We start from the raw sequence: 27,683 nt of genomic DNA on the forward strand, positions 1-27,683 counted from the left end.
TAGCTCTGATCCACGTGTAGAAGGTGTTGAATGATTTGTACACCCTGACTGTCATTACAGTTGTCACCAGTGGAAAGAGGCAGAGTGCTGATGCCTCGTGTGTTTTATAGTTGGAAGCCCCCCTCTGGTGTTCTGTCTGGTAATATCCATCAGCCATGCGAACCACAAACTACCTGGGAGCAGCCTGTTGAACAGCTGGAGCTAACCAGCCTCCACCAGGCAACTTGATGCGAACAGCGTTCTTCGGAGAGAGCACGGGCAGATCAGTAGCATGAGCATCATATGTTAGCTTTTGCCGGGTTCTGACCTGCTGCATCTTTTGCAGCACTGGAAGGTGATCCAGGTCAGGTACATGAATGGCCAGAACAGTCGTCCTCTGGGTCCGTGACGGGATCAGATTCCAAATCCAGCAGCTCTTGCTGCACACTTCGAGCACGTCTGCATTGGAACTGTGATCGCTGGCCCCCTATCGGAGGTGCAGACCTGCACAAAGCCGCACAATGGCCAAGCTTCTTGCAGTTGAGACATCACCTGCCTCTTGCAGGCCATTGCTGCTCGCACCTGCGCAGTGTAGTCTTCGGCCGCTTTGTTCTCCCGACGGTGGTGCGCATGCGTGGGACCCGTCGAAAAGTGCGCGAAATGGCCGCCTTCATCGATGCTCAGGCGCCGCATTCGAGCGATGGCCTGTACACTCCCAGCCTCGTGGGAGGCAAGTTGGTCCTGCTCTGCCGACTTAAGGCGGGAATAGCGACTTTTCGCCTGTTCGTGGACTTTGCACGTCTCGATGGCCACTGGCAGGGTCATATTTTTAGGAGCTGCTCCCGCAGGCCGTCGGAGTGGACACCAAACATGATCTGATCCCTGATGAGGGAGTCAGTGGTGTCACCGTAGTTGCAGAATTGTGCTAGAATGCGAAGATGAGTGAGAAAAGACTGGAAAGGCTCATCCTTACCCTGAAGGCGCTGCTGGAAGACATACCGCTCAAAGCTTTCGTTCGTCTCAACCTCACAGTGACTGTCGAATTTGGCTAAGACGGTCTGGAACTTGGTCTTGTCGTCACCGTCGGTAAAAGTGAGCGAATTGAAGATTTGGATGGCCTGGCCCCCCGCAGTCAACAGTAGCAGTGTGATTTTTCGGGTATCGGTCGCACGTTCGAGGCCCGAGGCCTTAAGGTATAAACTGAATTTCTGCTTGAAGACCCGCCAGTTGGCGCCAAGGTTCCCGGAGATCAGGAGCTGTGGAGGTGCCTGGATCTTTTCCATGTTGCTGGAAGGCAGTTGCTGGTCGTCGTGAATTTTCGAAGGTAAATTACTTAGAAGCAGCAGCCACTCCTGGTATCATGTCGTGTTATTCACCCTGGAGTAACACGGACTGCAACACGATGCAGTTAAATGATCAAGCATACACCAAACGTAGGCGTTGGTTCAATAAGATTTATTGAACTTCAGAAACGAAGCACTCAGCTGCCTGTGGGTTGACTTTCTACTACTCTAAGTAAACTAACATTAACTATCTAGACCAGGCTAGCTCTGATCCACGTGTAGAAGATGTTGAATGTTTTGTACACCCAGACTGTCACTACAGTTGTCACCAATGGAAAGAGACAAGGGCATTAGAATGTACTCTGGGTGTGTTTTATAGTTGGAAGCCCCTCCTCTGGTATTCTGTCTGGTGATTGGTCGTGGTCTGTTCTGTATGTTGATTGGCTCACCAGGGTGTCTGTCACTGCCTGCTTTTACCTCAGGATGTGCATGGGTGCATATTATGACAGATACTACTGTCAAGAACAGATTCATCTGCGTTAGGCATGTTGGTCAAGTATATTTTTCCCTCTTGTTGGTTCCCTCACCATCTCCTGCAGACCTAGTCTAGCAGCTATGTCCTTTAGGACTTGGCCAGCTCAGTCAGTAGTGGTGCTACTGAGCCATTCTTGGTGTTGAGCCACCAAGGGGCCGGTTTAGCTCCGTGGGCTAGGCTGCTGGTTTTCATGCAGAACAACACCAGCGCAGTTACCAACGCCCCCAGACTGGTGCCCTTACATGAAGCCGCCATATGCCGACCCTCCCCCACTACCCACTTCCTGATCATGGCTATATTCGCCGCCCAGTAATAGTTACTAAAATTTGGCAGCGCCAGCCCGCCCTTTCCCCAACTCTGCTCAAGCATTACCTTCCTTACCCGCGTGGTCTTGCCCGCCCAAACAAAGCCAGTGATCACTTTGACCCGTTTAAAAAAGGACCGCGGAACAAAAATAGGAAGACATTTAAATACAAACAGGAATCTCGGGAGGACCGCCATCTTCACCGTCTGCACCCTCCCAGCTAGTGACAACGGGACCGCATCTCACCTCCGAAAATCATCCTTCATTTGGTCTACTAGTCGGACCAGATTTAATTTATGCAGCTGGTCCCATTCCTGCGCCACTTGGATGCCTAGATACCTAAACCTTCCCCGTACTAATCTAAACGGCAGCTCCCTCAATCGCCTCTCCTGTCCCCTCGCCTGGACCGCAAACATCTCACTTTTCCCCATATTTAGCTTATACCCCGAAAACCTGCCAAATTCCCCTAGAATCCTCATGATTTCCTCCATCCCCACTATTAGGTCCGATACATACAGAAGCAGGTCGTCTGCATAAAGCGAGACTCTGTGCTCCACCCAGCCCCTTGAGGCTCTCCGAGCAATTGCCAGCGGCTCTATAGCTAACGCGAACAACAGTGGGGAGAGGGGGCATCACAGTCTCGTCCCCCGGTGCAGTCTAAAGTAGTCCGATGTTGTCCTATTCGTCCCTACGCTTGCCACAGGAGCCTGATACAGCAACCTGACCCAGTCAATAAAGCCCCGCCCAAATCCAAACCGTCCTAGTACCTCCCACAGATATTCCCATTCTACCCGATCAAAAGCCTTCTCTGCGTCCATTGCGACCATTACCTCCACCTCCCTACCTTCCGGGCGCATCATGATCACGTTTAATAGCCTTCTTATATTGGCCACCAACTGCCTACCCTTAACAAACCCCGTCTGATTCTCCCCAATAACGTCCAGAACACAATCCTCAATCCTGGAGTACAAAATTTTGGCCAGTAGTTTGGCGTCCACGTTCAACAAGGATATCGGCCTGTAGGACCCACACAGCTCCGGGTTCTTGTCCCGCTTCAGGATCAGCGAAATCGTGGCCTGTGACATCATCGGGGGCAGCACCCCTCTCCCCCTTGCCTCATTGAACATCCTCATCATCAACGGTCCCAATATCCCAGAGAACTTTTTATAGAACTCCACTGGGTACCCGTCTGGCCCTGGGGCTTTACCCGACTGCATGGCCTTCAGACCCTCCACTATCTCTTCCAACCCGATCGGGGGCCCCAACCCTTCTACTAACTCCCCGTCCACCTTTGGGAACTTCAGCCCCCCTAAGAAGTGCCTCATTCCCTCCGGCCCGGTTGGGGGTTCCGACCCATACAGCCTACTGTAAATATCCCTAAACGCCTTATTCATCCCTGCTGAATCTCCAACCAGGTTCCCATCTCTGTCATTTACTTTCCCCATCTCCCTGGCTGCCTCCCTCTTTCTAAGCTGCGGTGTAAGCATTCTGCTAGCCTTCTCTCCATGTTCATAGATCGTCCCCCTCACCTTTCTTAGCTGCTCCACCGCCCTCCCTGTGGTCAACAAGCCGAACTCCGCCTGTAGCCCCGCCGTTCCCTTAAAAGCCCTGCCTCTGGGGTCACCGCATACCTTCTATTGATCTGTAGTATCTCCTTTACCAGTCGGTCCGTCTCTGCCCTGTCTACCTTCGCCCTGTGGGCCAGTATCGAGATCAGCTCCCCTCTAACCACCGCCTTCAGTGCTTCCCAGACCACCGCTGCTGAAATTTCCCCCGTGTCATTGACCTGCAGGTAGTTCTGAATACATTTCCTCAGTCGCTCGCACACCCCTTCGTCAGCTAAAAGTCCCACATCTAACCTCCAATGCGGGCGCTGGTTACTGTCTTTACTAACCTGCAGGTCAACCCAGTGCGGAGCACGGTCTGAGATTGTGATCGCCGAGTACCCCGTGTCCACCACACCTGTCAGTAAAGCCCGGCTCAGAATAAAGAAATCAATCCGGGAGTACACTTTATGCACGTGTGAGTAGAAGGAGAACTCCTTCACCCTCAGCTGCCCCCCTCCCCATCTGCTCCATGAACCCTTTTAGTTCTTTTGCCATTGCTGGCACCCTGCCCGCTTTTGAGCTTGACCGTTCTAAGCTATGGTCAATAACTGTATTGAAGTCCCCTCCCATGACCAACTTGTGCGAGTCCAGGTCTGGTATCTTCCCCAGCATCCTCTTTATAAACTCCACATCATCCCACTTTGGTGCATACACATTTACTAATACCACCTGCACCCCATCCAGTTTCCCACTGACCATAATGTACCGACCTCCCACATCCGAGACTATTCCGCCCACCTCAAACACCACCTGCTTATTGATCAGGATCGCGACCCTCTAGTCTTTGAATCCAGTCCCGAGTGAAAGACCTGACTGACCCAGCCTTTTCTCAATCTAATCTGGTCAGCTACTCTAAGGTGCGTCTCCTGAAACATTACCACGTCCGCCTTCAGTCCCCTCAGATGCACGAAAACGCGTGCTCTCTCGGCCGGCCCATTTAGCCCTCAAACATTCCAGGTGATCAGCCTCTTTGGGGGGGCTCATTCCCCCCCCCCCCCCCCCCCCCCCCCCCCCTTCGCCGATCAGCTATCCCCTTTTTTTGGGCCAGCCTCCACCGGCCCGCCCCCAGGCAGCCTCCGCCCCCAACCTCCTCTCTGTCCCTTAGCCCAAGTCCCTCCCTCGTCAGCAGAACATTTACCCCCCCAGTAACAACACAATGTATCCCAACCACTTTAATAAACCTAACATATGCACCCCCCACTACGCTTCCATGGGCTAGCCCACCCAGCTAGCTTGGTGGCCCCCCATCCCTGCCGCCAAAAAGCCTCTCACCTATGGCCACCCCGCCCCCCCCCCAGAAGGCACTGCAGACAGCTTCCACAAACCGAAAAACGAGAAACATTTTTTAAAAATCACGAACGTTGCAGCAAACGTCAAAAGTTCTCAGTCCACCACCAGTCCTTTCTTTTTCACGAAGTCCAGCGCGTCCTCAGGCGACTCAAAATAGAAGTGCTGTTCCTCGTACGTGACCCTGAGAGGGGCCGGATACAACAGTCCGAATTTCACCTTTTTCTTAAAAAGGAGCGACCTGATCTGGTTGAAGCCAGCTCTTCTCCTGGCCACCTCCACACTCAGGTCTTGGTAGATCCGCAGGATTCGCTTCTCCTATTTACAGCTCCGTGTCTGCTTGACCCACTGTAAAATACGCTCCTTATCCAAGTACCTGTGGAATCTCACCACCATTGCCCGCCGGGGGGGGAGGGGTGTCTCCCATTTGCGGCTTCCTCGCGAGCGCTCTGTGAGCTCTGTCCACCTCCAAGGGTCGTGAGAATGCCCCATCCCCCAGCAGCTTCTCAAACATGTCTGCAATGTATGCCCCAGTGTCCGCTCCATCGGACCCCTCCGGGAGCCCAATGATTCTCAAGTTCTGCCGGCAGGACCTATTCTCTAGGTCCTCCACCTTCTCCAGGAGCTTCTTCTGCTGGTCTCTCAGCATCCCCACCTCCAACTCCACCGCCGTTTGATGTTCCTCCTGCTCAGCCAGTGCCTTCTCTACCTTCTGGATCGCCCGATCTTGGGCATCCAATCTAAGCTCCAGCTGCTCAATTGACTCCTTTGTTGGGTCCAAGCAGTCCCGTTTCTGCTTCGCGAAGCCGTCCTGAATAACTTGCATCAGCTGCTCCGTTGACCGCTGGGTGGACAAGCCAGAGGACCGGTCCTCCGCCATGCTGTCTCCTGCTGCAGCTTCAGCCCAAGCCTTCTCTGTCTTTCTGTTTCTGCCTTTACGAGCACTTCTAGTCCTCCTCTCCATGCACCAATGTGGGAATTCAGTACACAATTGTCTCTAACATCAATTTTCCAATTCAGGTCCGGTAGAAAATCGGGGGAAAAGGTCCAAAGGTCCCACCCGAGCGAGAGCCACCAAATATGAGACTTACTCCTTCATAGCCGCCACCGGAAGTCCTCAGTGACATCTTAATTTGTTGATCCTTCATTGCCATCTTCCAGTAGAGAAGATGGTCCCTATTCACTCTATGAAAACCTGTCATAATTTTAAAAAAAATTCTATTTTCTCCACCTTCTCCTTTGCTGCTCCAGTGGAAATATTCCGAGCCACTCTGGTTTTAAAACTTGCCTATCCCTAATATATTCAGTGTGAATCTACACTGTTTGCCCGATGAGTGGAATGATTTTTCCTTAATTTGGCAAACAGTAATCTAACTTTGACTTCATAGAATTTACAGTGCAGCAGGAGGCCATTCAGTCCATCGAGTCTGCACCAGCTCTTGGAAAGAGCTCCCTACCCAAGCCCACACCCCCACCCTATCCCCATAACCCAGTAACCCCACCCAACACTAAGAGACTTAACCAATGTCTGTACAGACTTATCATTAGTCCTTTTACTATTGTACCCTATGCCACTATTTATAAAGCCAGTGAAGAAGACATAACTAAACGTTTATTTCTAGCATGAACAGTTACATTGATTTTTTTTTTTTAACTTAATAGCCATTTACGTGGATTGTGCCAGGAGTGTTGATGGGAGGAGAGAAACGAAAATCCGAGAAAGCAAGGTATGCCCGGCTTGATGAGTGAAGTGAATAGAGAAAACCAAACAAAGGTGAACACTTCCCAGTTTTCTGATTCCTATTTCATAGTGTGGAAAATTAGTGTGACTAATTGGATAGCTCTTTCAAAGAACCATCAAAACCAGGACAAATGGCCTCCTACTTTCCTGTATGATTCCAGAAGTAGTATGTTTCAACTCGTTACTTAACTATTTTTACATTTTACTCATCCTTGATTGGCAGTTATATATATTATATATTATCAGAAATAGAGAAATTTGCAGAATTAAAGACACACCCACATAATAGTTGTAGGAAATGCACGACCTCTCGCTCCCATTTATAACGCTTTGTGTGTTTTAGCCCTACAATGGGACAGCTGATCTGGGGTTGCCAACTTCCGTTGCGACTCATTTCTTACTTTGTTATTGGAGATTCACAAGCGCACACCATTCAATGAGCAAAACTGTTGACGTTGTGAGGTGTATTTAAATGAGAACAGAACGTCAAAATCTGCAACTTGATGTACTTCTAAAGAAAACTACCAGAGTTAAAAAGAACACATTGATGATTTATTGGCATTTTGGAGATAGGTTTTGTATGTAAATAATTACTCCCTTAGGGGGCAGCACGGTGGCTCAGTGGTTAGCACTGGGACTACGGCGCTGAGGACCCGGGTTCAAATCCTGGCCCTGGGTCACTGTCCGTGTGGAGTTTGCACATTCTCCCCATGTAATAATAATCGCTTATTGTCACAAGTAGGCTTCAATGAAGTTACTGTGAAAGCCCCCAGTCGCCACATTCCGGCGCCTGTTCGGGGAGGCTGGTACGGGAATTGAACCGTGCTGCTGGCCTTGTTCTGCATTACAAGCCAGCTGTTTAGCCCACTTTGCGTGGGTTTCGCCCCCACAACCCAAAGATGTGCAGGGTAGGTGGATTGGCCACGCTAAATTGCCCCTTAATTCGAAAAAATGAATTGGATACTCTTTTTAAAAAAAAAAAAAAATGTTTTTAAATAATTACTCCCTTTTAAAAAATTGCTTCTTTATGAATAAGTTAAAACTGGGAGAGTGCAATAGGTTGTATAGTTATGAGATCTGCCCCATTATTTTGTTAAATATAATGAGCTGGATACTTTGGCCGTGCCCGTCGCAGGATCGCCACGGGCGGGATGCTGACCACAATGGTCCATTGACCTCGGGCGGGAATTTCCAGTTGCCAGGCGGGTGCAGCCGGAGAATCCCGCCCAATATTTCCACTTTCTACTGAGTGGAACTTTTACAATTTGTATTGAGAGCAAATTATCCTTGGGGAACTTGAAAGAGAGAGACATTTCCTACAATCCAGATCCCAACAAATCTCTCTCTCGCCCGTTCCCTTCCTCCCTCCCTCCCTCTCTCCCCGCGTGCACTCGATCTGGAAACCCACCAGTGATCCTAAATATGCTGCACCGTTGCCCCAAGGACAGTCAAAGGGCACTTAATTTTATATTCTTTTCTTTTTAATTGAACTCTCCTAATTTTTTCTGATGTGCATGCCTGTGTGCTTGCGTGCCCTAATGTCTGCATGATGTCGAAATTCTTTTTGTCACGTTTTTATTATTATAATTTTATTACTCTCAAATTTAATGGTTAATTTGCTCTCTCATTGACTCAACAAAAGCTTCTTTAATTTGTTCCGAATTGCTCACTGCTTAAATAGTTGAACATATTCTGATTTGGAAAAGGGATATCTGGGCAGCACGGTGGCGCAGTGGTTAGCACAACTGCCTCACGACGCCAAAGACCTGGGTTTGATTCCGGCCCAGGTCACTGTCCGTATGGAGTTTGCACATTCTCTCCGAGTCTGCATGGGTCTCGTCCCCACAACCCAAAGATGTGCATGGTATGTGGATTGGCCACGCTAAATTACCCCTCAGTTGGAATTTATTTTTTAAAGAATGTGAGTTCGAAGCAAAGCGCACAAGAATTAGGCTCTGCTGAGAAAAAGGCCAGTGTGGACAACTAACTTTTGTGTATGCACGGTGAGTTTGCTCATGAAAAACTATAGAATTTGAACTTTAACTATCAGAAGTATCTTTTTAACCATTGTCTCATCCCCACAACCCAAAGATATGCAGGGTAAGTGGATTGGCCTTGGTAAATACTCTTGTATAAAATAAATTTAAATAATTGTTGTTGTCAACCCGAGAAGGCTGAAGAGAAGGGAGCCCATTCACCTTTCTCACCTGGTCATACTAATGGTAAAGTGTAGGTGTACCCATGTAACATGAAATTGTTGCACATTGCTGCATCAGAGTATTTTATTGTTTGTAGGAGGTGTAATGCCAGCTGGGCCCACTTGTTAAAGGCAAAAATTGAGTTCTAGGCCAATTTCTAGCCTTGAGCCAAAAGCCTTGTGCAGTACCTGGAAACTACTATATTGTTTAAAGTGCCATCCTTCAGATGGGATATTAAACCCCAACCCTATCAGTTCCTGAGATCCAGATCATGGAATCTACGACATGGAGACAGGCCCTTCGGCCCAAACAGGTCCATGCCAACCAAAAAGCCCATCTAAGCTAACCCCATTTGCCTGCATTTGGCCCAGATCCCTCTATAGATGGATGTTAAAAATCCTATAACACTGTTTGAAGAAAATAGAATAATTCTCCGCACACCCTCCTCGATATCCCGCCCTCAAAAGTGCTCAAAGAAAGGTTAACTGGTTATTTTCATTGTATTTTGTAGGGTTTTGCCATACAAAATAATTGCTGGTGTTGCCTCTGTCACTTCAGTTCACTCTATGCGCAGTACGTCAAGAAGTTTGAGGCTATATAAATTCAAAATTATAATTATAATATCTTCATGTTCCAGGTTACGTAAAGGTATAAATATACTTGTTTCAACTCCAGGACGACTAGTGGATCACATAAAAAACACAAAGAGCATTTGTTTTTCCCGTGTACAGTGGCTCATTATTGATGAAGCTGACAGGTAAGTGTGCGTGTACCTATAGCTACTGTGGTAACGGTGGCTCAGTGAGTGGCACAATCATCTCTGAGTGAGAAGGCATTGAGCTTAAGTCCCACCAGAGACTTGAGCAGAAAAGTCTCGACTGATATTCCAGTGCAATACTGTCAACGATGGCCTCGTTCAGATAAGACATTAACACCTGCCGTGCTCTCTCAGATGGACAGAAACTGTTCCTGCCGTTAATGGGAAGAGGAGCGGGAGATTTTATACTGGTTCCTTCAAGCAATATTTAATCCCTCAATCTGTTTTTGGTGATGCTGATTATTGTGGGTGGTTCTTGCATTATAATATCTGCTGCACTTCAAAAGTATTTCAACAGGGAATGCAGCAGTTCAGGAAGGTGATTCACCACTGCCTTCTCTAGGGCAATTAGGGGTGGGTAACAAAATGCTGGCCTAGCCAGCGATACCCACATCCCATGGAAGAATAAAAGAATATTGTGTAAAATGCTTCAGCACATCCTGAGGTTGTGAAAGACGCTATATAGATGCATTGTTTTTTTCCAGTCAAGGTCATAGAATCACGACAGTGCAGAAGAAAGCCATTTGGTCCATTGAGTCTGCACCGACCCCCTGAAAGAGCACCCTACCTAGGCCCACAGCCCCACCCTGTCCCCATAACCCAGTAACCCCACGTAACCTTTGAACACTGAGGGACAATTTAGCATGCTCAGTCCATCTAACCTGCATATCTTTGGACTGTGGGAGGAAACCAGAGCACCTGGAGGAAACACGCAGACACGGGGAGAACGCGCAAACTCCATACAGTCACCCGAGATCGGAATCGAGCCTGGGCCCCTGCGCTGAGGCAGCAGTGCTAACCACTATGCCACCGTGCCGCCCAAGATAGGCAAGAATTTTCCAACTTGCGGCTTAGTATGTTAAACTAAAATTGGGTTTCAGATTTTCTCTCAACATTATGATTCTTGATTCCTCATCTGAAGTGGTGGTTGTGAAAATTAATGTAATCTCCGTGCTATTATAATCTGTTAGAAGGAGATTTATAGATTTTGGTTCTTAGATTTGGAAACTGCATCTGAATACCTTTCAATTCTGCTAACTATATCAGTAAGAGATAGCAGGAATAACCTATTTGCTAATGCTTGCTACAGCAGAATTACAATAATATTAAAGTTTTTGCAGTAATGTTTTACACCCACTAGATGTCTCTATTGTATTTTACAGTCCATCACAACAAACCTGAGAAAAGTATTTTTGTGGTGGGGGTGTTATGTTGTGACCTGAGTCAGGTGCAAACTAACTGTTCCTCATGATGCTTTGAATTTCTAGGTCTTCCTTGCAGTCTTAACTAATGTCTGGTGTGCAGGAGTATAATTAAGCTCAATCTCACTTCAAATAATTTAATATCTTCGCAAGACTACAACAATAATTCTTACAACCAACAGTATTTGTGTTTTTGTTTTTATTCTGAGCAGATTGCTGGACCTGGGATTTGAGAAAGATATTACTGCGATACTGAATGCTCTAAATGCAGCATGTGAAAAGAGGCAAAACATTCTCCTCTCTGCCACCTTAACAGATGGTGAGGCTTTACTTTCTGGTGAATAAGTATATATTTTTTGAGAAGGGTGTTTGTGTGTGCAGTTATACAGCCATTAAAATATCAACCTCTGCTGCTACCTTTAGTCCCAGGACTGCTTTAAATTTTAATCTGACGTGTTATGAATTTTGCTCCCATCTTGGTTGTTGGGTCAAAGTCCTGGAAATCCCTATTTAAAAGCGTTAGAGGATACCATCACCACACAGACTGCAGCAGTTCAAGAAGAAGAAAGCTCATCGCCACTTCACTGGCAAACGCTGAGTTTGCTAGCGATATCCATATCCCCAGAATGAATAAAAATAGATTTCAGTCTATGGTACTGATTAGATGGGCTGCAGTGTTTTTTCCACCCTTGTACTTTTTCACATTGCCATTATGGAACACACCAAAAGCAGCGTACAGTGAAAGCTACTAAAATGTCACATGACTCTGCACAGTGCCATTGGTTTTAAAAGTTTTATGTTTTAATTAATTTTTTAAAATTCAAGGCCGAGTAGAACAAAGCTCATTGGAATAAAATTCTAGCCTGGCTGCTTAGGTTTCCGGGACATTTTCTTTCAGACACAATGCAATGCCCCAAGTCATTCTTTTACCTTCAGCACTCCAGTCAAGGATAATATTAGGCACTGTTCATGAAACTGTGCCCATCACAACTTACTGAAAACAAGGGTAACATAACTACACATTTGTTTCTACCTTTTCAGGAGTGAATCGTTTAGCTGGGATCAGTTTAAACGAGCCAGTCAATATATATATCACGGAAACATGCCAGTCCAAGACTGAGTTGGTGACAAAAGGAATGAAGACCAACCAAGAGAGCATAAAGGAAGATTCCGAATGCTATTCAATTCCGGAGCAACTTCAACAGTTTATGATGATAGTTCCCAGCAAGCTGCGACTGGTTACGCTTTCAGCATTCGTACTCCAGAAATGCAAAGTAAGAAATGACTCTGAATACTGCAGTATTACTGTACTAGATGTTTCTGGAGTAGTGAATCAGAGGCTTAGACTAATGGTTTAGAGTTCAGATACCACCATGACGGTTTGAGAATTTGAAATTAACTGGGTTGATCAACTAAAAAAGGGAAATCTTGTCTTGCATTTGATTCATGTTGTCCTGTTTGACCCAACCAAACTAAGTTTCAATTCCAAGACTGTCCGAAGAACAAGAGACCACTCGGGTCCCTGTGCAGCATTTCCAATTAAATGAGGCAGTGGCCTAGTGGTATTGTCGCTAGTAATCCATAGACCCAGGGTAATGCTCTGGGGACCTGGGTTCAAATCCCATCACGGCAGATCGTGAAATTTGAATTCAATAAAAATCTGGAATTAAAAATCGAATGGTGACCCTGAAACCATTGTCAATTGTTGTAAAAACCCATCTGGTTTGCTACTGTTCTTTAGGGAAGGAAATCTGCCATCCTTACCTGGTCTGGCCTACATGTGACTTCAGATCCACAGCACTGTGGTTGACTCTTAACTTGCGTCCTCAAGGGCAATTAAGAGATGGGCAATAAACCCTAGCCCAGCTGGCGACACCCCAAGTTCCATCAAAGAATATAAAAAAAGGATCTACTTTTACTTGGGCTCAGCCACATGTCTGCTAATTCTTTCTATTCTTTACAGTTTGAAAAGAAACAGAAAATGATCATATTTTTCTCCAGTTGTGAGTCTGTGGAGTTTCACTACAACCTTTTCGCAAATGTCCTTACTCCATATTCCGACAGCATGATGCAAAAACAGTTACCTTTCTCAGCTTGTAAGATGCTGTTTCTGCGATTGCATGGGAACATGGAACAGGAGGTGAGTGTGCTTTTATTTGTGAGTTGAGGCATGAAGGAACTGACACCTTGACATTAAGAAAGGATTTTCCTTTTGCTGTCTTTGATTCTGCACTATCAACACCATTCCCTAACCCTGGCAGTTTCCATACCCTCTACTTGTGCTACTTTTGAAACAGCTGCTAGGAGGTGTGCAGGAGTGCCGTGGCTGATTCTACTATTTATCACCCAGACTGCGTGGGTGAGATCAGAAATTCTCTGTGTGGGGAACTGCGGGGAAGAAGCACCATGGTGCAGCAGGCAATATGCATCAGCAGGTTGCCAGACAGTCATTGGATCTAACTTAAATGGTTGCAGAAACTCCCCAGTCGATGAAACGCGCTGATTCTTGGCTAGGCTTTTAGAAGGAAAATATCTTGCTATATTGCAGAGTTCTTTCTCTAGCAGATGAAGAAAACCATTGTAGGAGAAAAAGGATCTGGAACTCCATAAGACCCAAAGAAGTTTTATTTTTAAGTAGCCATTATCGCTGCAGTCTGTGTGAGAAACCTTGATGTAGCTTTCGATACACTCTAGATAATTATTATTGTCACAAATAGGCTTACATTAACACTGCAATGAAGTTACTGTGAAAATCCCCTGGTCACTACACTCCAGCACCTGTTTGGGTACACTGAGGGAGAATTCAGAATGTCCAATTCATCTAACAGCACGTCTTTTGGAACTTGTTGGAGGAAACCGGAGCACCCGGAGGAAACACATGCAGACACTGGGATAACGTGCAGACTCCGCACAGACAGTGACCCAAGCCGGGAATCGAACCCGGGACCCTGGCGCTGTGAAGCAACAGTGCTGACCACTGCTACCTGAGCCATTTCTATATCCAATCCAGTGTGCTCGGAGGACCAAAGTTTTTGGCAGCATTTAAGCATTATAATTTGGGTAAACTCAAAATGGTTGATTATGAATGTGGCTGCCCAAGGATAATTATATATATTTTTAAAAAACTATTCTGGGGTAATCTGCATTTAAAATCCTACGATTTCCAACCAGGAAATGAAAGTTAAACTCCAAATCATTGACTGTTACTTGTCTAAATAATCAATGTAAGTACAAGAAGAAGGGAAATCTGGCTGGGGAATCTTCCACACCTCCATTATTGGAACTAAATTACCCTATCTCTGTAATTGTGGAAGATAGTGTGCATATGGCAAAAATAGATTTTGTTTTGAAAACTGACCATTTTGTGCCATTGTAGCTATTGTACTTTGTGAGTCAGAGCAGGCCGTGTATGTAGGCCGCACACACCCTGACCAGCTGTTATCTAGCAAAACAAAGATTAAGTGGATGGGTGTCAGGGGAAGAATTTTAATGTTTATTACCCTGAGTATAATTAGTGCATTATGTCTTCAAATTAGAGCTTCAATGGAGCTAAATAGCATACCCCATATGGTACTGCTGAGCGGATGCACTGCTGCATTTCAGATACAGTGAGATGCCTCTTACTGTCATTATTTGTTGTCACTTGCTGCTAACTGATACTTAAGTTGCCCGATCTTTTTAGTCTGTTCCCGCGACCATAAGAATATCCATTACTTCCTTGTATTAGTCTTTTTCTTTTTCTAGAGCATTTTCATGCATGCTAAAAATGCACGGTTTATCATTTTCATATCCCAATAATTGGATAGAAATGCTCACAACCTTATTGAAATGGGCATGTAATTCATACTGTCACAAATTACCAGGTGATTTGTGACAGCAATTTTATTTCAAAGTGGTACATTTGTATTATCTTACTGCAAAAGCCACATTGAGCCTTAAGCTTCTGCCCCTGTTAGAACTGAATGATGGTGTGAAGTATAGGAATGCACTGTACGCTTGTACACTCTGACAGCAATACTCGCACTTGCTTTATCTTGCAGATACGGAAGCAAGTTTTTCTGGAATTTTCACAGTCAAAAATGGGTGTCCTTCTTTGCACGGTAAGTATGCATCTTAAATGGAAGTCCAGAACGAGGACACAATAGGCCGGAATTCTCTGGCTGTTTGCTGGCAGTGGGATTCTCTGGTCCCGCCAGCAACACACCCCTGTCTGCGGCTTTTTCCGTCCAGGTCATTCGGCAAGAAAGTTGGGAAACATTCCAAATGTGGAATTCTCCTCCACAAAAAGAAATGGATTCTAGGTTAGTAACAACTTTAAATCCCAGATTGATAGATTTTTGTTAGCCAAGTAGATTATGGCCAAGGTGGGTGAATGGAATTTGGATATAGATCGACCGTAAGGATGTTCAAGCGAAAGAAGTTTGCACACACATGGATAAATTGGCTGGGACAGCTCATGGGGCTGGTTTAGCACAGTGGGCTAAACAGCTGGCTTGTAATGCAGAACAATGCCAGCAGCGCAGGTTCAATTCCCGTATCGGCCTCCCCAAACAGCCGCCGGAATGTGGCGACTAGGGACTTTTCACAGTAACTTCATTGAAGCCTACTCGTGACAATAAGCGATTATTATTATTATTATTATTATTATTATTATTATTATTATTATTATCAAGGATGGAGAAATCTGCAAATATGAAATTAAAAATGCAAAGATCCATCAACATCCAAAAAGGGAAAAGGCAGGTTCGTGTTTCCAGGTCTAGGCCCTTCATCCTAACCTTTTTTGTTTGGATCTAAAATTGACCAGTTAAAAATTGTACTGCTTCAGAAGCCAGATTTATTTTCAGGAACAGAAATTCAGAAGTTAACTGAATTTGTATTTCATGCAGTAGAATTGTTGGTTGCGGTTTGGAATTGTTAATGGTAAGTGGCCACTCAAAGGTTTAAGAAATGTCTTGTGTATGCATTTATAGTCATGCATTCAGTCATTTCTGTAATTAATGGGTGATAGATTAGTACAAACCCTGAAAAATGTCATCAATATTTACGATATCGGAGACTTGAATATAAAAAATTAAGCAGTAGAGACGAAGAACTCACTAAAGGTAGTGCAGCTATTAAATAACACAACAGTGGTGGGTATATGGTTGAATATACTTGAAAATGACAGTGCCATTATTTTAACAATCTGCTCATTTATTTACTCTGGTGTAGTAGTATGTAGGGTTAAAGCCCTTTTTTCTGTGATTTGACCATGCCGGCAGCAACAGCTGAAGCCAGGAGGGAATTGTTACCTTCACTGCTTGGACAGTGAACTGGCAGAGTGGGTCGTCTACCAATTGTAGAACTCTCCCAGTTTACTACCCAAGTGCTGAAAGTAGTAATTATCACCGTAGCGCTGATGCTTTTTTATTGTTACGGATTGATGCCAGTTGTCGGAATTCCTGAGGCCTAGTTTTCTCATGGGTGATAATTTTACTGGATGTGATATAAGAAAAGCAGATGGCCTGATTTGTTACTTTTTACAGAATTAAAATCTCCAAGATACTCTGCAAAATCACATTTTATTTGTTCAGCTCTTTCCAAAGTTTGGGAGAATGTAATTCTTTAAAATTCAGTTGCCGGCGGCACGGTGGTGCAGTGATTAGCACTGCTGCCTCAACGCTGAGGACTGGGGTTCGATCCCGGCTCCGGGTCACTGTCCGTCTGGAGTTTGCACATTCTTCCCGTGTTTGTGTAGGTCTCACCCCCACAACCCAAAGATGTGCAGGGCAGGTGAATTGGCCACACTAAATTGCCCCTTAACTGGAGAAAAAAAAGAATTGGGTACTTTAAATTTATTTTTTAAAATTCAGTTGCCAAAAATGCATAGAATATGCTAATCTTGTATATTGAAAAATAGTTCTTGACTTTTTTTTAACGGAAGGATATAAAAACTCTCTTTCTCCTCCTCATGCTTCATTGCTGCCTCCCACGCTCACTCTGGTATCACCAGGCATTTCCACCTGCAGCCAAGTGTTCCCAGACTTGTTCCCAAGCCTACACAAACTGTGTTCTTCATCTGCTTGCTTGAAGACACATGATGGCAACCTGGTGACTTCCCCTTATGGGAAGTTTGCAGGTCTTTGCTTGTCATCTCCCAACACAGCATGGCTGTGTCCAAAACTCCGTGGAATACCAGGGTTTTATTTGTAGGTCTCAGCACTGCACTGTCATGCTTTGTAAATTTAAGACTATGTGCACTACCTTCAGTTGCTTCTGTTCTTTCTTTCTGTTTGTTTTGAGCTAACTGTATTTGTATAATAAAGAGACAGGTGTGTCTTGTCCATCTAGCTCTAAAAATGACCACGCTGATGCTGTCAGGTATTAATCTGAGCCTTGTGTTGGATTGTTTTGGCTCTCCTTACTGCTGCTCAGACTGCAGAAGGTGGCATTCTGCACTCCAAAGGTGGCAGATGCTGATCTCTAAACGTGTGAATCTTGACTATTTCCACCCACCGAAAAAGTGTAAATTACAGCTATCGGGAGTAATTAGCGCTGATAAACCCTTCCGAGCTCATTCTGTTTGTAATGACGCACTCCTGAACTGCTCTTTCAAGGCAAGCTGTCACCAAAGAAGCAGGACTGAGAAAAGAGCACTGCGTTTTACTATGTCAGCTTTGATTTTGCTTTTCATGCTTGATTTGATTAGATCATTTCAAGTTTCAGCACAAAATTCTTTTGAATGTAGTTCGTAAAAAGATTTTAAGTCTATGAATATATGAAAACGTGCAGCTTAAAAGAAAGAGGTATGCAGAGCTGTCCCGTCTGCATAACAATCTATGATACTATATCATGCCTACCCTGTTAAAATTCCATGTGAAACACGTAAACATGAAGGCTTTTTTTTAGGAGATGCTAAAACTTGCATAAATTTGCACAACTTTGATTAACTTGCTTTTTTGTGTAGTTAATAACCTGTGGGTTTCATATATAGTTATAGTTTTAAAAATTAGCATCAGAAAATTTACACAATGATGTATGGCTACAAATATTAACCAGATTAATAGAAAAGCTTTTAAAAAGCCCTGTTTAAAATAGGTGTATGTGCACACACATGTAGTGCTGTAAACGTGTTAACTTTTACCCTTGAGCTACAGTAGTACTGCGAAAAGTATTGAAATACTTGAAGCAGAAGTCTGACTGCTTGTATGTTTGGTCAGCTTAACAAAGGTTATCTATCTTTTTTTTTTACAAAAATTTGTATTTTATACCCTTGAAATTATTTTTTTAAATTTAAACTTGGACCCATATATTGTTGTGGTACGCCATGACATGTCAGAATGTGGGTACATACCTACAGTTCCCCATGTGGTGGGTTCTGAGCTGGCTGTAGTAGCAAGGACTAATAAATTATAACCAGTGAATAACATTGTGACCAGAACAGATGACCCAAGTAAACTTTCAGCATGAGCTTAATCCAGCTTGGTGCATGTCACCTCGATTAACCCCTGACAGCACTCCGTGCTAGTTCCTGCCAGACTGTCCCCTTCTATCCAACACAGCAACCAGTGAATTATACAAAATTTAAAAATGCTGAAAATCCTCTTGTGAGTAGCCATACAGTCTGCTGCCTAAGCCAGTCTCTTCAATCCTCTCTCTTTTGACAATATCACCGATCCACACTGAGAAACTCATCAACACGCTGGTCTCCTATATGACAGTTCAACTCGCCCAATTCACCTTTTGATTCTTGAGCTTTTCCTCACAATTTCACACACTGCCGGCTTCCTCCACCTCACCAACCCCATCACCCTTACTTCTGTTTGGCAGCCTATGGATGGACCATTGCTAATGCTGCATGTTGAGCCATCTTTCAGTTTTCCCTTTTTTCTCTGGGGCAAAACAGTATAGTTCATCAAAGTCCATTATTTATTTACCAAATGCTTATTTAAACCTATTGATGAATGACCAAGTCAGAAATTAGTGTCAGAGTAATTCCCTTCTAATCTTATTTTGTATCTTATTTTGGTGATGGTGTTACAGTGAGAACAAAATGAAGGTAGAAATTTCCCACCTTTTCCATTTATGTGTCTCCCCACCCATTGCCAGCAGCCTTGTTCGTGATCTTGACCCCATAGCCGCCATTACCTCTTGAACTTCATACACTTTACACTTTTATCCTAGTTACCAAGCAAAATTGTTGGAATAATGTCACAAAGTTGATTCTGTTTAGGCTATGATATGGGTCAGAGTCCACAAAAAACAGAAATAAAATTAACCAAATAATTTATTGTGGGGGGAAACGACCTCTCTCTCCTTTTTTCTGCGAAGCATTTAATTTTTGGTCCCACGTGTCATTTTGTTTAAGCAGTATCTATTTTGTAAAACCCAAATGTAATGTTGCCTGCAGCAGTTAAATGCGCAATAGCTGATTGAAATTTACAAATAACGTCTAATGATACCTTAATTGTTTGGTTAAACCTCTATGCAGATTCCCCATTTTTGTAATTTTTTTGATGGAAATTTTCCCAGCTTGAGGTTAAAAAGCTTCAGTTCATTTTGGATTTATTCCTAGAAAAGCAGTGTTGATTTGCTTCAGTCAAGCCTGCTCACATTAAAATGTTACACACATTTTTAATTACATATAATATTGTCTCTGTAATTGTTCATTTGGACCCTGTTCTTTTTGGTAATGGTACAGTTTTAGAAAAGGTCATTCATATGAATACTGTGCACCTTGGACTGAAGAGCTAACTTAAGATGCCAATTTCCTCTGGTTTCAAGCAGTTGTTGGCGCTTCTGACAGCTTTAACTCCCTCTTATTCCTTCACTGATAGCATGGTACAATCTGTCGCCCTAGCGATGGGGGCCACTACCCTGCTGCTGACTTTCTGCAAAAGGCAATAATGACTTTTGGCAGGATGTTGGGATGACAGTGGCAAAATGGTGGCCCCTCCTAGTGAATCGTTAGGTTCCCCATCTCCATTAGCTTGCTCACTTTGCAAGCTTCTGCACCAAATAAATGAGTCATTTGAATCCAACTGACAAGCTGGCACCGATTGCCCTGCGGTCCATCTGTACTTTCAGGCATCATGTAGCCCACCAAGTGGCATGCTGGGGCCTTGTCTCAGCACCATGTAATCTTCTATTCTGTCTGTCTTTTTCCTCTGAAAGGACGTAGCAGCGCGTGGGCTGGACCTGCCAGAAGTCACATGGATTGTTCAGGTAAGAGTCAGTTCTTAAACAGCAAACAGCCTACCTTCATAAAGCACATAAAACGAATTAGAAGCATGAATAAGTATTTTTCAAATGATCCTGAATTTACTCCCTTTATCAATTACTGTATTAGACATTTATCTACCTGTTTTTATGTTTCTAAGATAATGACCATGTGGTATTTTTAAAGTAACATCACTGACAGATATTTCTGTGTTTTTTTTGGTGGTAAAGAGGTTCTTCCCAAACAAGTTCTGCCAAGGTTATTTCCTCTAATCCAGCTAACTGATTTCAAAATTTGAAGAAATTATTTGGGGGAAGGTGAAGGGCAGGGTGGGAGAATGGGGATGTGGCCTTTATTTTTAACCATGATGCTGTCCATTCAAAGACATGTGCCTGCATTGTTTTGCAAACAGCATCAGCTGGTGTCAGTGTGGCTCAGTTAACAGAATTCTATTGTGAGTGCAAGCTCACGGTCAAATACTTCATCTTTTTATCTGCTGGCAACCTGGAGCAGTATTGAAGGAGTGCTGCATTGTCATTGGTGGCGTCTTTTTGAGTTCTCGTCTATTTGCTCCAAGTGGGCTTTTCAGTGACCTTTACTGAGGGCAGGTAGAGAATGCCTGATCCCTGCTGCATAGCTTCCTGTAATGGTACAGCTGAAATGGACTACATTTTCAAATGATAAATATGAAGTCACATCATATAAGGGAACTGGAAGGTGAAAAATGTAATAGCTGATCATGAAGGACGACAAGTTGGTTGGTTAACTACAGTCCAGATACTCTAATGACAGTTCTGGGCAAACTTCAACACCCCAGTATTGACTCGGGGAAATGAAGACCGCTAGACGGGTGTGGAAAGACGGGGATAGAGTTTTCAGTCGGGAAACCTGGAAGTATGGGTTTCTCACCGGTTCGGTAGAAATTAACTGCAGGATTTTCAAGAGGTTTCCAACCCAAAGCCAGCCAGGTTGAAAGGCTGCCTTTGGGTGGGAAAGCAGTTTGTGAGCAATGTTTGGTAAGGCTAGGATGGGGGCTGGTTGGACCTCGGAGGGTTCGGCAGATTGAACATGGTGGGAAATGACCACTAGGTGAGGGCGATCATGTTGGAAAATTTTATGAGCTTTCCACCCACTTACCTGAACCTTCGTGTTCTTGAGGTTAAAATTCTACCCAAACAATCTATAATTCAAAGTAAAATTACGCCAAACCCCATTTGGAGTATTGTGAGCAGTTTTCGGCCCGGTATCTAAGGAAGGATGTGCTGGCCTTGGAAAGAGTCCAGAGGAGGTTCACTAGAATCCCTGGAATGAAGAGCTTGCCATATGAGGAGCGGTTGAGGACTCTGGGTCTGTACTCGTTGGAGTTTAGAAGGATGAGGGGGATCATATTGAAACTTACAGGATACGGAGAGGCTTGGATAGAGTGGACGTGGAGAGGATGTTTCCACTAGTAGGAAAAACTAGAACCCGAGGCTACAGCCTTACGCTGAAGGAACGATCCTTTAAAACTGAGATGAGGAGGAATTTCTTCAGCCAGACGGTGGTGAATCTGTGGAACTCTTTGTCGCAGGAGGCTGTGGAGGCCAAATCTGAGGGGTTTCAAGACAGCGGTATTTGATTAATAAGGGGATCAGGGGTTATGGGGAGAAGGCAGGAGAATGGTGATGAGAAAAATATCAGCCATTATTGAATGGCAGAGCAGACTCGATGGGCTGAATGGCCTAATTCTGCACTTGTGTCTTATGGTCTGAGTATTTAAACATGCATAGGTGAATAAAGGATTGTTAAATGGAAGTGGTCTTTGATCAGGCTAATAGTTCTATTAAATATGTAATTGACTGGATAGTTTAAAGTAAATGCATTTGTTGTGGGATAGATAGATTTTAGAAGGTATGTAATAAGATATAAACATAGAAAATGGAACGGGAGTAAGCCGTTCAATCCTTGAAGCCAACTCCGCCATTCATTATGAACATGGCTGATCATCCCACTTTTCCCCCCATATCCTATGATCCCTTTAACCCCAAGCGCCATATCTAACTCCTTCATGAAAACAGACAACATTCCCAGCATCACTACAATTTGGGGGGCTATTATGTTTTTTGCCCTTTGGTGTTTCTCAGCCCTACCCATACAGATTTCATGGGACCGGAGCTCATATCCTTCCTCACTATTGCGTTAATTCCCTCTTGAACCAGCAATGCCACCCCACTGCCTTTTTCCTTTTTGTCTGTCCTTCCTAAATACTGAATATCTCTGTGTCACGTGAGAGTACCTTTAAGAAATGGGTGTTTATAAATGGGTGTGTATATAAATATCTGTAGTGAGAGTACCTTTAAGAAATGGGTGTTTACTACTGCAGTGATGTCAGAGAGTGGGTGGTGCTGGGTTGTCTGTCAGCTTTTTACTTTCGTTTTTGAGCAGGCTGCAGGGTGTGTTTTAGTTTCGTTTTCAGTGTTGGAGCTGAAGCCAGACCAAGCAGGTGTATTGCTGTTCTCTCTGCCATCAAAAGACTATCTCTTGATCATTTGGTGAATTCAGAATTATAAATGTTTTCAGTAGTGACTTTAACCTGATGTGTTTTTAAGTCGTATGGGTGTTAAAAAGGGAAGCTTAAAGGTTTACTTAGTGTTGTATTCTTTGGGGGTTTGTTTTGAATTGATGGTTGCTAAGATGTTCACTGTATGTTTTAAAAAGGTTAACTTGAGTTCATAGAATAAACATTGTTTTGCTTTGAAATATACTTTTCCATTTCTGCTGTACCACACCTGTAGAGTGGGCCGTGTGCTCCCCATACCACAATCTATTAAAAATTGTGCGTCAGGTGAACTCCATGATACACTTTGGGGTTCTCTAAACCCTGGCCCATAACATCTGGATGTCCAATTCCCATCCTTGGTCACCCTGCGGCCATGTCTCCATAATTCCAGCTTTATCATACCCGTGTATATGCACAATTAATTCATCCGCTTTATTGCGAATGCTCCACGCATAAAGGCACAAAACTTTAAGGCTTGTCTTATTAACATTCCTTGTCCCTTCCCCATTATTTTTCACTATGGTCTGGTTTGAATCTGGCCCTTGATTTCTTTGCCCATTTTCTTATTCCCCTTTCTGTCTTTTGTTCTTGTCTGCGTTTCCCCCTCCTCTGACTCCTTGCATATGTTCCCATCCTCCTGCCATTTTAGTTTAAACCCTCTGCAACCACTGTAGCAAATACTCCACCTTGGTCCCTGTCCTGCCCAAGTGTAACCCGCCCAGTTTGTACTGGTTCCACATCCCCGGAACCGGTCTCAGAACCCCTCCCACTTGCACCATCTCTTCAGCCACGTATCCATCTGATATATTCTGCTATTTCTGCTCTGACTAGCACATGGCACTGGTAACAATCCTAAGACCTTTTGAGGTCCTATTTTTCAACTTGCTTGCTAACTCCCTACATTCTGCTTTTAGGACCTCATGCCTTTTTTATACCTATGTTTGTACTAATGTGTGCCATAACCACTGGCTGTTCACGCTCCTTCTCCAGAATCTTTTGTAGCAGCTCTGAGACTCCCTTGACCCGAGCACCAGGGAGGCAACATATCATCCTGGAGTCTCGTTTACAGCCTATCTATTCCCCTTACAATTGAACCCCCATAACTATTGCATTCCCACACTTTTTACTCCTCCCCTGTGCAGCCGAGCCGTGTGACGAATTTGGCTGTTGCTGCTTTGCCCTGAGATGTTAGGAAAACGTAATGATCTCCAGTGCTTAAGTTAGAATTGAAGCTTTAATTGTTTAATAGACCAAAGTTATTTGACACACTACACATATATATAAATATAAAGGGGATACAAGTGGCACTGAATATTGGAGGATAATAATATTTTATTAGTGTCACAAGTAGGCTTACAATAACACTGCAATGAAGTTTCTGAGAAAATCCCCTTGTCGCCACAATATGGCACCTGTTCAGGTACACTGAGTGAGAATTCAGAATGTCCAATTCACCTAACAAGCACATGTTTCGGGACTTTTGTGGGAGGAAACCGGTGCACCCGGAGGAAACCCACGCAGACACGAGGCGAATATACAAACTCCGCACAGACAGTGACCCAAGCCCGGAATTGAACCTGGGTCCCTGGAGCTGTGAAGCAGCAGTGCTAACCACTGTGCTACCGTACTGCTCTGTGATTTTTGAACACAAACTTAGAAATGTTGCAGAAGTCAAGACTTGCTTTCTAGTTCTTATTATAGTGTTATGATTGGAGGTTAACATGAGAGGCCGTTCCCCCCCCCCCCCCCCCCCCCCAACAATATCCAAAGTGGTATATCTGTTTTGCAGGGTTCATAGTCATAGGGGTCTACAACACAGAAAAGGCCCATCCGCACCAGTCAAAAACAGCCACCTAAGAATTCTAATCACATTCTCCAGCACCTGGCCCATAGCCTTTTATGCCTTTGCATCAAAAGTACAAATTTAAATACCTGTTATGAGGGTCTCTGTCGCCACCACTTTTACAGACCGTGAGTTCCAGACTCCCACCATTGTCTGGATGAAAAGGTTTTTCCTTGCATCATCTCTAAACCTTGTGCCCCTTCGCTGAAATCTGTGCCCCCTGGTCATTTTTCCCTCTGGTGGAGGAATCAGTTTCTTCTGTACCCCTCATAATTTTATACATCTCAATCATGTCCCCACTCAGTCTCCTCTGATCCAAGGAAAACAACCCCAGCCTATCCAGTCTCTCTTCATAACTAAAACTCTCCAGTCCAGGCAACATCCTGGTAAATCTCCTTTTCAGTATTATCACAGTCCTCTATCAAAGAACAATACAACACAAGAACAGACCCTTCGGCCCTCCAAGCCTGCGCCGATCACATGCCCTATCTAGACCAACCGCCTGTATGCTTCTATACCCCATCTGTTCATGTGCCTATCCAGATAAGTCTTAAAGGTCGCTAACTTTCTTAAAGGTCGCTAACGTGCGGATCATGTGGATTCCGTAACTGCACACAAGACTCTAGCTGTGGCCTAACCAACATTTTGTACAGCTTCAGCTTAACCTTCCTGCTCTTAAACTCTATGTCTTGGCTAATAAAAGCAAGTGTACCATATGCCTTCTTAACCACTTTATCCACTTGCCCTGCTATCTTAAGGGGTCATTGTACATGCACAACCAAGGCCCCTCTGATTCTCAGTGCTTCCCAGGGCCTACCATCCATCATGTATTCCCTTGCCTTGTTTGTCCTTGTCAAGTGCATCACCTCACACTTAACCGGATCCAATTCCATTTGCCACTGATCAGCCCATCTAACCAGCTGGTCTATACCCTCCTGTAATTTAAGGCTAACCTCCTCACCATTTACCACCCTATCCATTTTCGTATCATCTGCAAACTTGCTGATCAACCCTCCTACATTCAAGTCTAAATCATTTATATAAACCACAAACACCAGGGACTCCAACACTGATCCTTGTGGGACCCCACTGGACACAGGCTTCCAGTCAGAAAAACACCCTTTGACCATCACCCTCTGATTCCTGCCACTCAGCCAATTCTGGTCCAATGTACCAAATCTCTTTGGATCCCAGGGCTCTTACCTTTGTTATCAGTCTCCCATGTGGGACCTTATCAAAAACCTTGCTGAAGTTCAAGTAAACTACGTAAAATGTAATGCCCTCATCTGCACACCTGGTCACCTCTTCAAAAGATTCAATTAAGTTGGTCAGGCATGACCTGAACAAAACCATGCTGACTGTTATTGATTAATCGCTGCTTCTCCAAATGCAGATTAATTCTGTCTCTCATAATTGCTTCCAATAGTTTCCCCACCACTTGAAGTTAGACTGACTGGCCTGTAGTTTCCTGGTTTATCCCTTCCTCCCTTCTTGAATAATGGTACCACATTTCTTATCCTCCATTCCTCTGGCACCTCTCCTGTGGCCAGAGAGGAATTGAAAATTATTGCCAGTGTCTCTGCTTATTCCTTGCCTCACTCACACATTTCATCTGGCCCTGGAGATTTCTCTACTTTTAAGTGTCTGCCAGACCACTCATAACCTCCTCTATAGATAAGGTAGACAGTCAACATCTCTTCCCAAAGGTCGGGGAATCTAAAACTAGAGGGCATAGATTTAAAGTAAGAGGGGAGAGATATATAAGGGTCCAGAGGGGCAATTTGTTTGCACAAAGAGGGTGGTGAGTGTCTAGAACGAGCTGCCAGAGGCAGCAGTTGAGGCGGGTACAATTTTGTCTTTTAAAAAGCATTTAGACAGTTATATGGCAAAGCTAGGTATAGAGGGTTATGGACCAAATGCAGGCAATTGGGACTAGCTTAGAGGTAAAAACTGGGCGGCATGGACAAGTTGGGCTAAAGGGCCTGCTTTCATGCTGGACCTGTTTTCATGCTGTAAACCTCTTTAACTCTATGGCTCTCTATGTTAATTTCTGTCATTTTATCACAGTTCTTCTCCCTGACTTCTATACCCACACTGTCCCACATAAATTACCACTGTGGTCCTTAGTGGACTAGTTTTTTTTTAACCTTAATGTACTTGTCAAACAGCTTAGGATTTTCCTTTATTTTACCTGCCAGTATCCTTTCATGTCTCCTTTTTGCTCTCCTAAATTCCTTTTTATGTTGCCTCTTGCACACTCTATACCCCTTCTAGGGCTTCTGCTGTTTTGAACCCTCGATATCTGCCATAAGCCTCCTTTTTTTTAACCAATGCTCTTTATCACTCAATATCCAGAACTCACTGGATTTGTTAGCCCCATCCTTTTTCTTTATTGGAACATGTTGGCCCGGTACTCTCCCTATTTCCTTCTTTATTACAAGTTTACCTGAAAGTGTCTGCTCCCAGTCCATCCGGCCAAATCATTTCTGATTTTATTAAGACAGCCTTCCCCAGTTTCTAACTTTGATTTCAGACCCATCCATGTCCTTTTCCATTGAAACTAATGGCGTTCTGATCGCTGTGTGCAAACTTCTCCACCACTGATGCTTTAACCACTTGTCTGGCTTTGTTACCTAAAGTTGAGCCCAGGACCACCCCCTCTCTTGTATGAATGGCCACAGGAGATTCCTGCAATGCCTGCTTTATCCTCTTGTTCTGCCTGGTGATCACACATGCCATTCCTGCCTGTGGAGTCTGAGCCTGCGGTGTGACCACCTCTCTTTACGTACTCCCCGCTTCACAGATGTTCCACAGTGGTCTCAGCAACTGCTCCAGCTCCGAAACCCGGGCTTCCAGGAGCTGCAACTGGAGACACTTCCTGTGCACATGCTGGCCCCGCACAGGAAATGTTCCTGGCTTCCCACATAGAGCAGGAGGAGCATGCAGCAGCTTTGACCCCTCCTGCCATTAGTTGATCCTTTAAATTGAACCTTTTGGAAGACACTTAAAATCAAAAACATCAATTACTCGAGGGTCCTTCTCCCCTCGTCCTCATTACTGCAGAATACAGCCCTTACAAACTATATAGATCTCACAATCTAGATGTGATAAAAGTAGTAAATACTTACCTGACCGTACTCGCCCAA

The 27,683-nt window shown here is 44.4% G+C and overlaps 1 protein-coding gene across 1 annotated transcript in view; it reads left to right on the forward strand.

The window, feature by feature from the left end:
• The window catches only part of ddx31 (DEAD (Asp-Glu-Ala-Asp) box polypeptide 31), a 127,168-nt gene that overhangs the window by 24,756 nt on the left and 74,729 nt on the right, over window positions 1-27,683 (forward strand). The window contains exons 9-15 of the mRNA XM_072488583.1: window positions 6,658-6,722; window positions 9,572-9,691; window positions 11,166-11,272; window positions 11,995-12,227; window positions 12,917-13,093; window positions 14,994-15,053; window positions 20,110-20,160. Of these exons, the coding sequence (XP_072344684.1) occupies window positions 6,658-6,722; window positions 9,572-9,691; window positions 11,166-11,272; window positions 11,995-12,227; window positions 12,917-13,093; window positions 14,994-15,053; window positions 20,110-20,160 (813 nt within the window). The remainder of the gene's footprint in view (window positions 1-6,657; window positions 6,723-9,571; window positions 9,692-11,165; window positions 11,273-11,994; window positions 12,228-12,916; window positions 13,094-14,993; window positions 15,054-20,109; window positions 20,161-27,683) is intronic.

Source organism: Scyliorhinus torazame, chromosome 22 (assembly GCF_047496885.1).
Source record: "Scyliorhinus torazame isolate Kashiwa2021f chromosome 22, sScyTor2.1, whole genome shotgun sequence".
NCBI classification, from domain to species: domain Eukaryota; kingdom Metazoa; phylum Chordata; class Chondrichthyes; order Carcharhiniformes; family Scyliorhinidae; genus Scyliorhinus; species Scyliorhinus torazame.